The 15,456-nt window shown below is 37.3% G+C and overlaps 1 protein-coding gene across 2 annotated transcripts in view; it reads left to right on the top strand.

Moving 5' to 3' along the window:
• mrrf (mitochondrial ribosome recycling factor) overlaps positions 1 to 15,456 on the top strand; it is a 46,194-nt gene that overhangs the window by 8,399 nt on the left and 22,339 nt on the right. For both annotated transcript variants that reach the window (XM_043720103.1, XM_043720104.1), the window contains exons 2-4: positions 10,719 to 10,930; positions 11,698 to 11,853; positions 15,009 to 15,127. In XM_043720103.1, the coding sequence (XP_043576038.1) occupies positions 10,747 to 10,930; positions 11,698 to 11,853; positions 15,009 to 15,127 (459 nt within the window). In that variant the 5' untranslated portion in view covers positions 10,719 to 10,746. The remainder of the gene's footprint in view (positions 1 to 10,718; positions 10,931 to 11,697; positions 11,854 to 15,008; positions 15,128 to 15,456) is intronic.

Here is a 15,456-nt window from a genome sequence, read left to right as displayed (position 1 = left end):
CAATAACCACATCAATTTGGACCCCATTTACGATTGTCTAAGAAAAAGAACCGGAAATGATATCACCCACCTTAAGAGACCAAGACACAGAAATAGAAAGCAGGACATAACACCAGTGCTTCACCTGAGGCTCACTAATGATGTTACCTAGTCTGGTGATGAAACATCTGAAAACAAACCTTCCAGCTCAGTGAGTAAACGTACATCCACTTCTGAGGTTATTATATGATTTGTGGAGCAATGAACTTTAGTTATCCTTAAAGTAGAATTGTTACTTGACCAATCTGACTGTGAGCTTCGGAGTAAATCGGTTAGTGGCATGTTGGTCGTATATGGAGATTTAACAGAGAGCAGTAGTTGTGGCTATACACTGTAACCCTGCTCACAGCCTACGATACATTTTCCTTCTGCTCGCTCAGTTATGGAACTCAGCTCTGAACATTGTGTATTTAAGTTTCAGTACAGAAATGCGATTGAACCGAAGGAGAGCTATCTTTGAGTCATAGAGTCATAAAGATGTACAACACTGAAACAGACCCTTCAGTCCAACTCATCCATGCCGACCAGATATCCCAACCCAATCTAATCCCATCTGCCAGCACCTGGCCCATATCCCTCCAAACCCTTCTTATTCATATACCCATCCAGAGATGCCTTTTAAATGTTGCAATTGTACTAGCCTCCACCACTTCCTCTGGCATCTCATTCCATAGACATACCACCCTCTGAGTGAAAAAGTTGCCCCTTAGGTCTCTTTTATATCTTTCACCTCTCATCCTAAACCTATGCCCTCTCGTTCTGACTCCCCCACACCAGGGAAAATACTTTGTCTATTTATCCTATCCGTGCGCCTCATGATTTTATAAACCTCTATATAGTCATTTGGACGGATATGGGCCGGGTGCTGGCATTTGGGACTAGATTGGGTTAGAATATCTTGTCGACGTGGACGGATTGGACCGAAAGGTCTGTTTCCATGCTGTACATCTCTGTGACTCTATGACACCCCTCTGCCTCTGACACTCCAGGGAAAACAGCCCTAGCCTATTCAATCTCTGCCAATAGCTCAAATCCTGCAACCCTGGCAATGTTCTTGTAAATCTTTTCTGAACCCTTCCAAATTTCTCAACATCTTTCCGATAGGAAGGAGACCAGATTGCACGCAATATTCCAACTGTGGCCCAACCAATGTCCTGTACAGTTGCAACATGACATCCCAACTCCTCCCAACTCAATACTCTGGCCAATAAAGGAAAGCATACCAAACGCCTTCTTCACTATCCTATCTACCTGCGACTCCACTTTTAGGAGCTATGAGCCTGCACTCCAAGGTTTCTTTGTTCAGCAAGACTCCCTAGGACCTTACCATTAGATGTATAAGAACTACTAAGATTTACTTTCCCAAAATGTAGCACCTCACATTTATCTAAATTAAACCGCATCTGCCACTTCCCAGCCCATTGGCTCATCTGATCCAGATCCTGTTATAATCTGAGGTAACTTTCTTCGCTGTCCAAGACACCTCCAATTTTGGTGTCATCAGCAAACTTACTAACTATACCTCTTATGTTCACATCCAAATCATTTATATAAATGCTAAAAAGTAGTGGACCCAGCACTGATCCTTGTGGCACTCCACTGGTCTCAAGCCTCCATTGAAAAACAATCCTGCACAACCACCGTCTGTCTTTTACCTTTGAGTCAGTTCTGTATCCAAATAGCGAGTTCTCTCTGTATTCCATGAGATCTAGCCTTGCTTTCCAGTCTCCCATGGGGAACCTTGTCGAACGCCTACTGAAGTCCATATAGATCACATCTACCACTCTGCCTTCATCAATCCTCTTTGTTTCTTATTGGAGTTAATTAGTTTTAGATGAAATATTGAATTAAGACCAGGTCTGTCTGTATAGGATGAATTAGAAGATACTATGACCTTTTTGAAAAAAAGAGCAAGGGGTCCTCCTAATGTCTTGGCCTACACTCAACCCTCAACCAACACTATCCAAAATATACATTAATTTGTAATTTTTGTTGCTGTACATAAGTTAGCTTTCATGATTACTGATATGGATGTGATTGCACTTCAGAACAAATTTATTAGTTGGACATAACAAAAACCAAATGAATGCAAATTCGTAGAAAAAAGCACATGGTTTATTAGCTGCTGCATTGTAAAAGCTCAGTGATTCTCAAGTTCATAAGTATGAATGAGCAGGAGAACGTGGTGTGGAACTATCTGATTTTGAAAGGTTACTCCTCCTTGTGTTCAGATGTGTTCTCACTTATCCCATGATAGCAGTACTGAACCCATTCTAGTGGGTTCCTATTTTCTAATGGAAAAGTGAATTTATTTCCTAAATACAGATATGGGGAGATGGTGGTGCAGTGGTAATGTCAGTGGATTAGTAATCCAGAGGCTCAGATTAATATCCTGGGGACGTAGGTTTAAATCCCAACACTGCAGCTGATAGAAACTAAATTAAGTTCATAAAGATAACGAAGATTAAATTCAAAGGTCATCTTGGTAATCAGAATATGAAACTATCATCACTTGACATAAAACCCATCCAGTCCATTCTTTAGGGAAGGAAATCAGCCATCCTTACTTGGTCCGGCCTAGATGTGACTCCAGATCTACAGTCAAGTGATAACTCTCAACTGTCCTCAAGCCGTTCAAGGGCCGTTCAGGATAGGCAATAAATGTGGCCTTTCCAGTATTGCCCACATCCATGTGAGAAACAATTTAAAAAATATGAACAACAGATATGTTTATTAGTCAGACATCTCTTTGCTGGAAAGGTACTGTAGCAAAGAGGCTTATCACAGCTGTGATTCTTGTAATTGTAAAGAATGATCCAGTTTTTATAAATAACTGTAAAATAGCTTATAACACAGTGCATAGCAGAATCAGTGGTTGTGCTGTATGTGATGGGACCAAATACTGCTATATACCATTTCTCACATTTACATCCTTCTTAAAGTGCAACACCAGCACTGCATACAGTACTCCAGCTGGGGTCTAATTAGTATTCTAGACAACTGAGTGCCGACATAGCTTGGATGTTGCCAGGAAAAAACATAATGCAAGTGATATTGTGATCTGAAGATGCTATTCTCATGCAGTTCATCAGCCCTATGGGAGCACTGATAGGGATTTCTACCCTCCCAAGTTTGTAAACAATACCTTGTCCTAAACAACAGTCATCAAAATTCTGGAAAGATTTCACGTTGGACAGTTTTGAATGGCAGTAATGTAAGGGGAGAAAAGGATGTTCAAAGAAATGTCTGTTGTCAATGCAGTAGAACAAAACTTCCCAATTTTAAAACACATGGTGATCCCATTTTTATGCTAGAAAATTGTCATGGCATGACCTCAGAGTCAGAAGCAAAGCAGTGGGAAAGGTCGTGTGGGAGAGGAGAGTGGTACAAGGTAACATATAAAGGCAGCAGATTGGCATTAAGTTCCTAGAGACAGTGAGGACACAATAGGCCATGTTACCTCCTCCTAGACAAAAAATTATTCTGGTTTAGGGGGTGTGAGTTGTCAGACTTGGGGGAATGAGAAAGTTGTCAGAATCAAAGAGGGCGGTGATGGGAAAGGGGAAGAGCATTCAGTGTTACGTTGAGAAAATGTTATCAGAGCATGAAAGTGGGAGAGCCACAGAGAGGGAAATGAGTTTTTAAAGCCAGTGAACGAAAAAGACTTGTACATGACTTGTACAGCCATCAGATCAAGGGGACGGACAGAGCATTCATAGCAGGGGGATGAAAGGGGAGGGTAAAGGCTGATGAAGCAGTTGGGAGAAGGTGGAGAGAGAGAGCGATTGGAATAGTGAGACAGGGAGAATGGTGGTGAGGGAGAGATGTAGGAGGGAGAGCACAGACTAAGGAAGTGGGGTGCAGCTAGGGATAAATGAATTCTTCAACAATATTTGCTGGCTCTAATAAGACCTCAGAGAAAAATTCTCTTTGGATGTGCTATCAGAATTATGGATAGAAATTAAAATCCATGTAAATGTACCAAGCGCCATGGAGTTTGTCCCAGGATTATCCCATTGTTGTCTTGAAGCTCATGATCCTGATTGCTCCTGAATGGGAATCATAACCCGCAGTCTGGAAACCCTACAATAGACTTCAAAACAATCAGTGCAACAACAACAGCAACCTGTCTTTAACAGATAGTCCAAACTTGACTAGGCAGTTTCTCTACAGCACATGTTGTTTAAATTTATAATTTAGTGTGGGACCTCATTTTCCTAATTAGACTATTCAAACACAATTCTTCATGCTTGTAATAGGCAATCTTTTTGTTTCCTACATAGGTGTGGAACAAAAATAAATGTAAAATACTTCCGAGGTACAATTATCCTACCCATTACTAGAATATTAAGGCTATGGTGTATAATTTGGGTTATATTCAGACATACGTTTAGCTGTTGTCCTCATGGTGAGGTTGTTTTGTGACTTAGGAGACACACAGGTAACTCATTCAGTAATGTGCCTAAAGAATGATCTGTTGTTGTATTAATCCACAGTTTTATTCATTCCAGACACAAAAGATAATGGTTGGAAGTGCTTTCAAACTATTGAGGTATTTTGTGTACTCCGTGACACTTGCAGCTTGGAAAATTATTTGGAATTTGCTGATGCAATAATCAACTTACATCTATATAGCACCTTCAATATAGTAAAACATTTAGTGATTCTTCACAGAAGTGTTAAAACCTGCAGTATTAGTCAATCATCTGGTCAGTCTAACGCCATGTATCGTAGCCCTAATTTCTGTGACACAATGGTAAGATGCGAATTTGTAATTTGCAGAAGTTCTACCTCATAGGTTGCTGGAGCTTTGAATGTTATCCTAGAAATAGAGAGACCATCTGCAGATAAATCACCTCAAACCATACTTCTAATGGCTGTCTTGAGCAGTAAAGCAAGTTGCATTTTGCATCACAACACAGGAAGAGTAGAGCAATGATACCTTATAGGAGAAAGAGGACATGAATTATAAGGAGATGTGAGAATTTTTAAAAAAAATCTGCTGGAAGAAATTTTCTGAGATTGACCGAGGCATAGTATTTTTACAACTGTATCTAATTGTGCAGTTGAAAAAATGCTGATTACATTTTGGGGAACTGAATTAGAGTTATATTCATCAGTTAAGCCACCTCTCATACATTAACTTACAAGGGGAAATTACAATGTAATGTTAGAACCAAAGATGTAAAAGAGCTGCTTCTAGAATGAGATTACAGCACAAATTCTAATTATTAATGAGTAAAATAATAATTAAGTTACAAACAATAATGGTGGCTGCCTTTGAGAATCTAGTTTCAGGAAGAAAGGGTTAAATATGCAGCTGCACGAATATAGTAATTACAGATTTCATTGGGAATTAAGATTGTTAATGAGCCTTAAATCCTTAATGCGGATGCTCCACAATTGCACCATTCTTCTTTTGTTTTGGTGTTTTACTTAAAATACTTTTACACAGCATATGTGCTTAGAAGTTATATTGAAAACCTAACTATACATTGAGATAAAATGACAAAAATAGTTAGAAAAGTGCATGAAAGGATTTGAATGAACCATTATGAATAAAGTGAAGGGAAACATTAAAATGTGCATCTCATTTGCTCCTGAAGCACTCTATACGTGATTGCTTCTGTATTTGAAGATATTAAGAAAGGTTTTCAGTTAAAACTTTGCATGTCATTTTGTATATTATCCTAAGTTAAAATCAGGTTGCTAAGGTTAAAATGAAGCTTGTATTGATTGGGGAGTGATCTGTGTGAGATGCTTTTATTCAGATGTGTTAATATCAAATTTGAAGTAGCTGTTTCAAAGCAGATTTTTTTGGCATTATTGCTTGTACAGTATTTAAACCCATTAACTACAATAGCACATCCAGTCTGCTGGGATATATTTTCCCACATGCTGAGCTCCTGGACTCAGGTCGATTCTAATGCTGAGGGGTAAGAGTATAAATTGATTTATTTTCAACAAGAGAGCCACCCTAGATCACTGTTGGGCACCTTCTAGTAGCCAGATCCAGAGCAGTGTAAACCTGGGAAATGGTTCATTAACAATTCTTTTAGTAGTCAGGAGGCAAAGCACTTAGCTCGTGGAACTATAGCAATATTTTTTCCACCAGGTTCTGTCAGGTTGCTGTATGTGGTGAATATTAATAGTTAATGAAAGATATCTGCAGCATACATGCTGAATATCTGATATCTTGGTGGCTACTGTGAGTTAGTAATACATTAAGAGTTCATTTGACGTCAAGCTAGAGAGCAGAAATTCACAGTATCTGATCTTTTGATACATAAACCACAGTTAACATGTTGTACTGTCCTCGTTGTAGGTCCTTTCTGCTACAGATTTTGTCAAAGGGGCTGGAAATTTGATCAGGCTCCTTACTTATTAAAAAAAATCACAGCCATGTTCTCTCTTTTGGTAGATACATTCTAAAAGTTTTGCTGTCAACAAATCATTGGGAATTTTACTTTGATTTCAGAACTGATAATGAATTGGTTGTATCAGCTAAAGTGAACTCCAAGTGATATACTCCAAGTTTGCTTGCTGCAGTTTGAACAACTGATAAAGAAAAATCTTTAGATTGTTGGAAAATCTTGCTAAACTATTCATAGTCAGTCCTCAAGTGACAAAGTTGGCTCATACATTTTCTATTTTCTGCACCCACAAAAGACATGCAAGTTCTTACGGCCAAAGTAGAAAATACTGTAAATAATCAGCAGGTCAGGCAGCATCTGTGGGAAGAAAAACAAGTTATTTTAATAGCTTTTCATCAAAAACTTTGGTCTGATCTGATGAGCATTTCCAGCAGTTTTTTTGTTTTTATTTCAGATTTCCAGTTCTGAGGTAAATTGCTTTTGTGGGAAGGCTCCTGCTTTTGTAAGAATGAATGATATTTATCCTCATATTTTGTTTGCTTTTTATATTTACGTTATGTTTGTTTGCAGAGTGTTCAAAGCAGTTTCAATTTCATCCTGTCCTCTAACTTGAAATATGAGTAATAATCCTGATGAGTGCCATAATTATTAACAAAAGACAATAATTGTGTGGAGAAAGACAATATATATGGGTGGTTCGAATTAAATGCTCAATATATGTTATGAAGCAAACGAATGATCATAAGTAGATAACTATACCCAATATTTATTTTGCAGTTGTGATCTACAAGCTTAGATTTAATTCCATAAAGGAAATACTTAATTTTGCAGCAGCATTTTAACATGTTTGTGAAATATGTTCTATCATTTCAATACGTTTGCCTCACCTTGAGCTCTGTTCGGAGGATAAGAGACATATCTATCTGAGAATATGATGGAGGCTAGGAGGTCCATCATTGAGGAAATCCTTTTTTATCTAACAGTGTCTTGTAGGTTTGATTCACACCCTTAGTCTTCAATTTGAACCCCATGAATAGGTTGATGAAGATGAAGTCAGCTCAGTGTTGGTTCATGATCACCCTGAGGAATACCAGGTTTCACTTATTACTGTTTTGCTGGACCATCACCAACTTCTACAGATGCACCTTTGAAAGCATACTGTCCACATCCATAATGGCCTGGACCACCAATTGCTCTGCCCAGGACTGTAAGAAAGAACAGAACGTGGTATTCCATCCATGGACTCCATTTACACGGTTTGCTGCCATGATGAGGTTGCCAACATCATCAAAGACCCATTGTACCCCGGTAATGATCTCCTACAACCTCTTCCATCATGTAGAAGATACAGAAACTTGAACACATGCACCGGCAAATTCAGGAACAGCTTATTCCAGGCCGTCATTAGACTGATGAATTTGAGGGAGTCTCTACTCTCAAATAATGCTGATCTTGCTAACATTGATCTCACCTAATGCACACCCTGTGCAGTGTAACTCGTATGCCTCTGACCAAGTTTTCTTTACAACCTCTGATATACAGCCTTGCTTTCTATGATCTGCCTGTTCTGCTCATAAACAAAGCTTTTTACTGTACTTCGGGAGAAGTGGCAATAAATCAATCAATCAATTTTATGCATCCTGCCCGCCCACTTCTCAGTAACTTGCCTCTTTTACTGCTGAAAATGTCAGGAATGGTTTTGTTGATCTAGTTCTCATTCTTGCTGCTGCCACTTGTAAAGCCATTACTTCTCATGCTGACTCTTTGAACACTACTACTACATCACATTAAATGTCAAAAGCTGCACCTGAGATTTTGGAGAGCTGCAGGTGACTAAATGTAGGGAATGTCAAGCCTGTTGGTTCTGGAGTCAGTGAAGACTTTAACTTCAGATTTTTACTACAAATATGATTGTAACCTTATCCTAATGCTTTCAGGAAATACCATGTTTGCATAAATAATAGGTGCTCAGGAGACATTATAAGACTGTAATCTATTTGCTACAGAGGGAGGTTCAGACTCCCTCATCATACCTATACCATTCGTGAGTTTGAACTGGAGTTAGAACTTCAGAATTATCCCTCTATTTTTCTAATGGCTTTAGGTTTATGTAAGGATTTTAACATTATAAGTTCCTTTTTTTTGCCATTTTTATATACACCTTAATGTTCACACAAAAGGATTTGCAATTCTGATGTACTTACCACAAGTATACTATGTATTCTGTAATTAGTGTGCATTAAGTAGATTCTGCCCACATAGTCATAGAATCATAGAGATGTACAGCACTTCGGTCCACTCGTCCATGCCGATCAGATAACTTAATCAAGTCCCATTCGCCAGCATAAAAACGTTGCCCCTTAGGTTCCTTTTAAATTTTTCCCCTCTCACCCTAAACCTATGCTCTCTAGTCTGGACTCCCCCACCCCAGGGAAAAGACCTTGTCTATTTACCCTATCCATGCCCCTCATGATTTTATAAACCTCTATAAGGTCACCCCTCAGCCTCCAACACTCCAGGGAAAACAGCCCCAGCCTATTCAGCCTTTCCCTGTACCTCAAATCTTTCAGTCCTGGTAACATCCTTGTAATTCTTTTCTGAACCTTTTCATACATATGAATAGTTTTTAGCAGTGGCATCATTACTAGTTTGTTTCATTAACAATTTTCTCAGGTTAGTGTTAACATAATTAGTGAATAAGAACTTTGCATGATTGGGCAGTGGTGGTTAGCACTGCTGCCTCACAGCACCAGGGACCCGGGTTAAATTCCACCCTCAGGCGGAATTTGTGTGGAGTTTGCACTTTCTCCCCATGCTGCATGGGTTTCCTCTGGGGCTCTGGTTTCCTCCCACAGACCAAAGATGTGCAGGCTAGCTGGATTAGACATGGTAAATGTAGGGTTACAGGGATAGGTTGGAAGGATGCTTCTAGGTGAGATGTTCTTTGGAGGTCGGTGTGGACTTGAGGGGCCAAATGGCCTGCTTCCCCACAGTAGGGATTCTAAGATTCTATTCTATGATAATTGATTGAGATTCTCCATCTTAGTCGAAACAACTGGATTAAGATGGAAATACTAATTGCTGGCAATGCAGTTTAAGTTAAGAACTCTGTTCATAGGGTTCAGAAAACTTTATGGAATTCTGTGAATATTTTTACAAAGTATACATGGTATATCAGGAACATTTAGCTGAGACTTTCGTACTGTTAATTGACATGAAACAGTTAATACTGATAAATGTATGCATTCAGAACTGAGTAATTTTTGTTCCAATAACAGGGAAAAACCTTTGTGATTTTGGGTGATAACAGATGATAATCCTATCTGTTTTAGGATACAAGGTGACATATTGAATTTAAACCTGTTCTTTGACCTTTGGCATATGTATTCATATCCAGTCCAAATCAATGAACAAATGCCTCATTTTTTTTCTGTTAGAAAGGTACTCCATAAAACAAGTTTGGACAGTTTGAACTCAGTTCCTAATGGGCATAGATCTACAGCAGAAAACGGCTTGAAATCGAACACTAATTAACAATCTAACTCAGACCACCAGGAGGTTTGTGTGAAAATTGGAAACATTCACACCCTGTATAGGGTTTGCTGTAGTGAAAATTGGTTTAAGGTGCATTGAAGGATAGAGTGGAATGAACTTTCCTTTGCATCTGGTGTGTGTTATACCTGAACTGGAAAATAGTTCAGTAAGTGTTAAAAGTGGAAAAGGTTTATATTTCCAGCACTGACCTCTATCACCTTGATCAGCATCAAGTTCAACTCAAAATTGAAAAGAATTAAGACATACCTTATTAGAGACTAATGCAAATTGTTCCAACTTGCAGGATATTTCCCATACTTCATGATCTTCCCTCTATCTAAAGCAGCAACATGAACTTTGTTAAAGCATGTTAAGGCTTTGCTTTCTATCATGCAAGATAGAAATTAATGTCATACACAGCTTAAATGTTTGGTGCAATAATTGCTTGGCGCTACCTTTTTTGAGGCAGTATGTGGTTTAATAATGCATTGAATTGGAGGTAGCTATTTAGGCCACGTGTAAAAAAGACCTTAAAGAGAAAAGCCTGGAATTAAAAGAGTTTTGCTCTCAATATTGGAAGTTGTTGAAGGGAAAGTCTGACTTGCGACACTGGGAATAGAGAGGTGACTCACTGACAGTAGACTGGGAAAACTAAAATGAGGGAGCAAAATGAAATTAACAAGCTGCTGAAAGCTCCTCAGTCTTGCGTGAGTTTCACAATCTTTTTGAACTTTTCCTCAACCCTGAAAATGCCTTTCTGCTATACTCCAGGTAACAATTAAAAGCAGTTTCCTGCACAATGTCGATTGTGCTGAGACAGATGTACCAACTAGGACCTTCACTGTACAAATTCCGGCCGCTTTTCATGCGCTCAGCAGTGGAGAACCGAGTGGGACCAGCAGCTGTGTTCCTGAACAACTGCAAGCAGTGCGGTGCCCTGCTTGAATCCCTGAGCCGACCACTTGCTACCAAGAAAGCCAAAGGTAACAACTTGCCTTTTTTACTTCTCCCTGTCTGATAATATATGTTGAAATTGAAAAAGGTGTGAATTTTACTGTTGATGAAAAATGCCTATGTAATTACAATTGTGAGACTTAGAAAGTCATCTGGTTCATTTTAGTTTCTAGTTTCAACTGGTTATGTTGAAGTATTGGTTAAAATTGCAATCTTAATTTGGGCTCAAAATCCTTTCACCTGGGAACCTATTTTGTAAGATGCAAGTGAGTGGAATAAATACACAACTTTTGGCTCCCATCTCTGAATTCAATATACATTACGTTCCTGCTTGTTTATGGGTTGCAGATGTTTCCAAGTAATTGCTAGATATCTGTTGGTTATACTGCCTGCAAGATGCAAATACTACCACGTGAATGTAAGGAGATTATCAAATGTGAATATTTGCCAATTGAGTTCAGTGAAGATTTTAATAAAATTCTTGGAACGTAAGCAGCATTGCAGTACTGTATGCAAAGAGCAGTCAGCAATCAATATAACCCTGTTTAATTTGATATACAGAATATAGGAGTTAAAATAAGTGATCTAATTACTGAATAACCCAAGTGCATTTCATGTACAAACATAAAATGACCTCATCCCAATGTTACAACTGTGGCAGGTAAACCAATGTAAATTTAGCTGATTTCAGCTATTTATAGATGAGCTCCCAATAACAGGTTATGGTAAGCTTATAACAGCTTATAATTTATTTGTAGAAGCAGACTGATGTACCCAATCTGATTATAAATTACAGTGAAAACTAAAGGACAACAAGGTCCTCGAGTGAACATCAATGCTGCTTTGGTCGAAGACATTATTGACCTCAACAAATTAAAACAAGATATGCTGGAAATCATAGACAATCTCAAGGATGATTATGGGAAGAATCTAAATATAAGAACTTCACCAGGTAAGCTTTATAGATGTACAATATGTCTTCATAATCTAAAATATTAATCATTGATCTAATTCCCAAACTAGAAAAATTTAAAAACTTGGAGCTTTAAAAATAATATACATTTTATTATAATTATAGAGTGTGTGTGTGCTTAATCATGCTGGTTTGTTACTTGGCTGGAACAGTGATCCTTCCATAGCTATTCTACAGGTATTGCCACGTGTCATTCAGAGATTTAAAATTGTCACTCACTACTTCCTAAAAATATTAACCAATGCATTTTTTAAAAAATGACATATACAGCCATCAATTGTCCACACAGCAGTACTATAGAGCAATTTTATAAGCAGTTTCCTGCACAATGTCGATTGTGCTGAGACAGATGTTGTTGAGACAGATGCTGAGACAGAAGCTGCTGTTAGCTAATGTGGTCAAAGTGGCTACCAGCTCACTACAATCAAAATGGACCTTCTTACCAAAAATGCACAGTCATGACATGCAAGACTAAATTGGCCTCCATTTTACATAGTTTTGTTCATTATGCAACAAGTTGATTTGATTCCCCATAATATGTTAAATACCTAAGTTGCTGCTCAAGTAATCACATATTGTTTGGCAATAATTGACATTCATTTCCACCACTGTGCATTTCAGAGAATGTTCTTTGCTGGTGGGTCATTACTTTTATGTTCAAGTGTTCCTGGATTTGCTGAAATCTGCCTTGGAATAAACTTCACTCTGCTCTTTGAGTTCTTGGAGCCAAAAAGTCAAGATGGATGATTGCCCAAACGTCCTATTTAAAAGATGTGTGGTGTAAAACTCTGAGAGCTTCCAGAAATTATTGACTGAGAACTATGTTTTTGACCAAAATGCACAAGTTTTCACTTTCACTTTTGGAGAATATGCCAACTAAACAGGAAGCCATCCACAATTATTATCTTTTCACAATACCATAAGAAACACAATTTTACTTCTCTTTTTCAAAAGAGTGTTGTTAGATTAAATACTACATACTTTTCTTCCTGATTATGGTCTTATGAAAATGAGTAAATATCAGTTATTATTTCCAAATTCCTTATTTCAGTGATCTAAATTTAAAACTTCACAGAAAGGGGAATGTGAAATGTTTAATTCTAGAAGTTAGCCATTTAATAATACATTTTTAAAAAATCATATCCGCTTTGAAAAGGACTCTAAATATCATCAGTTTAAGAAAGCAAATGGTGTCAGCTATCCCATATTCATGCTTCCCAATTTTTTTATCTACCTTATTTTACTTTATAAAATTCAAATACTTGGAGCATAATCATGCTTTGGATGTTCTGCATTATAATTTGGTCACTTTATGTGACCTTCCTGAGCTCCTCTTTACCATGGTCTTGACCAGGAAGAATCCAGTTTTGCTAATAGCTTCCTGAAAATGGTTTTTGTAGGAGGCATATGTCAAAACCTTCTAGTAGAAGTGTTTGCAGATGGTTTTCTATGTAAGCTGACAGGTAACAGCATCTCAAAACAGGAATAGAAGTGTTCCAAGTATCTAGCACTTTATCAAATACTTAATTCTATTATTTAACGAGTTGATTTTTTTTCACCTTGGTTGATTGAATGCTGACATGAAACTTCCAAGTAAAAATTTCTAATTGTATTAAACTGCAGACTTGGGGAGAATGAGCTGCCAATGGTAAAGTTAATTATAAAATGTTTCTGCCGACAAGTTAAGTGCATCAGAAATTATAGCATGTGGAATAGTAGGAGTAAAATATTACCTATCAAGTTATGTGCTGAGGTACCGTTCTGTACTCCCTTATTTATAACAGTCAATAGAAATTTTGATACCTGAAACTTTAATTGCCACGCAGTATGGTAGGTAATAAACGATTCAATATCTATTTGCTCTGCTCCCTCACAATAATGCAGTTTTTTTATAGCTATAAATGAATGGGTTAAAATAGGAGAACAAATGACAACCTGGATGTGAATGATTGATTGCTGATTTGGACTGCCCTGGATCTTTTAATTTATTCATAGTAGAACAGTCTTTAGGTACCAAAGTTCTTTTAGGATGAAATGTGAGGTTCTAAACCTGGAGCTATGTTTCATCAATATTTTTGTCCATGTTAACTATAAATAAATAGTATAAAACCTATTATTATAATGACTGAACAAGCATCAGAACTATTCAACCAAAATTTATTTTAGTCATATCTGTGTAGTGTGCTGTTAATTCAAGTAGATTTACAGAACATCTATAGCCCTTTTTGTCTCCTGAAAGGTAATAAAATCAAGGAAGATTTTCTGGAAATTAAGACCATAAATATTCCATTTTAAAGATCAGATATTTACAAGAAATTCTTCCTCGCTTGTTTTGCTGCATGATGTCCCATTATCAATAGGATTCTTGAATATGTTTACTTGAAGTAAACTAATTTATCAGTGATTATTTTATGTCTCATTCATTTTTACAATAACAACAGTAGCCCAAAATAGCACCATTAATATCCTGCTGTGTGGAAGTTGTGGTGAAAAGTCTTGAGACCTACAGGATTATATCTGGGTTCTGGCATTGATTTGTGTTGACAGCAGCTCACAAGTCATGATTATCCAGCAACTTGGAACTTTTTTGTATTTTAGAAGAAACTTATTTCTGATCACAAGAAAGAAAATGATAAAAATGTACAATCAGCAGCTTTAGGGTTCCATTGTTTTCTGCTTATTCCAAATTTGCTGCTTTGTACTTTCAGAACATAGCAGTCAGTGAGTTGTTGCATGCCATCTATCATTAGTTGGATTTGATTTTTAAAATTTATTAAGAGAAAAAATGGGCAGAATTCTATTACTTTTAGGAGATTGTGACTCTCGACCAAAGTTCATCTTATAAGTAGGATCAAGGCGTATGAATTTTGAAGTAGATTAATGGGATCAATTCTAAATTGAATACAGGGAAGACCGCTTTGCAATTGGATGAATATTCCAGTTTAGGAAACCTGGTCAGCATGGACAAGTTGGGGTAAAGGGCCTATTTCCATGCTGTATGACTATATGACTCTAATTTAAACATATACATCTATTACAATAGAAATGTTATCTAAAATGCTCCATTTTGTATTTACTTGATCTTGTTTGTTAAATATAGTCACCATTCACTGGAAATGTGATATTTTCTTTAGGTGCTTTGGATCATATTGCCGTTACTACTAATGATGGAAAATTTCCATTAAACCACCTGGGACAAATCTCCCTGAAATCCCCTCAACTCATCCTAGTAGATATGATGAGTTTCCCTGAGGTGAGTTAATGTGTAGAATATACACAATATGTTTGTGATATTTGAGATTAGTGTTAGGTGCCTTTTAAACCTATATTTAAAATGTAGTTAAGTATTGGTTGGGGCAAAACAGTAGAATTTTGTGTAGGTTATTGTGTAAAGAACTTGCATTTCAGCAATAAAATATAACAGTTCTTTTGTTATAGCCCATGTTTGCTAGAATAATAGAATGTACATTTTTTAAAAAACTAATGAACTAATGATCGTAGTTCTAAATCACTTGAAATCTTAACAGCCCAAGGCATCAGAGCTTGGAGAAGCTTTATATTTAATAGTCCACTAAATTGATA

The sequence above is a fragment of the Chiloscyllium plagiosum genome, chromosome 30 (assembly GCF_004010195.1).
Source record: "Chiloscyllium plagiosum isolate BGI_BamShark_2017 chromosome 30, ASM401019v2, whole genome shotgun sequence".
Lineage (NCBI taxonomy): Eukaryota > Metazoa > Chordata > Chondrichthyes > Orectolobiformes > Hemiscylliidae > Chiloscyllium > Chiloscyllium plagiosum.
This window is presented reverse-complemented; position numbering and strand designations above follow the sequence as displayed.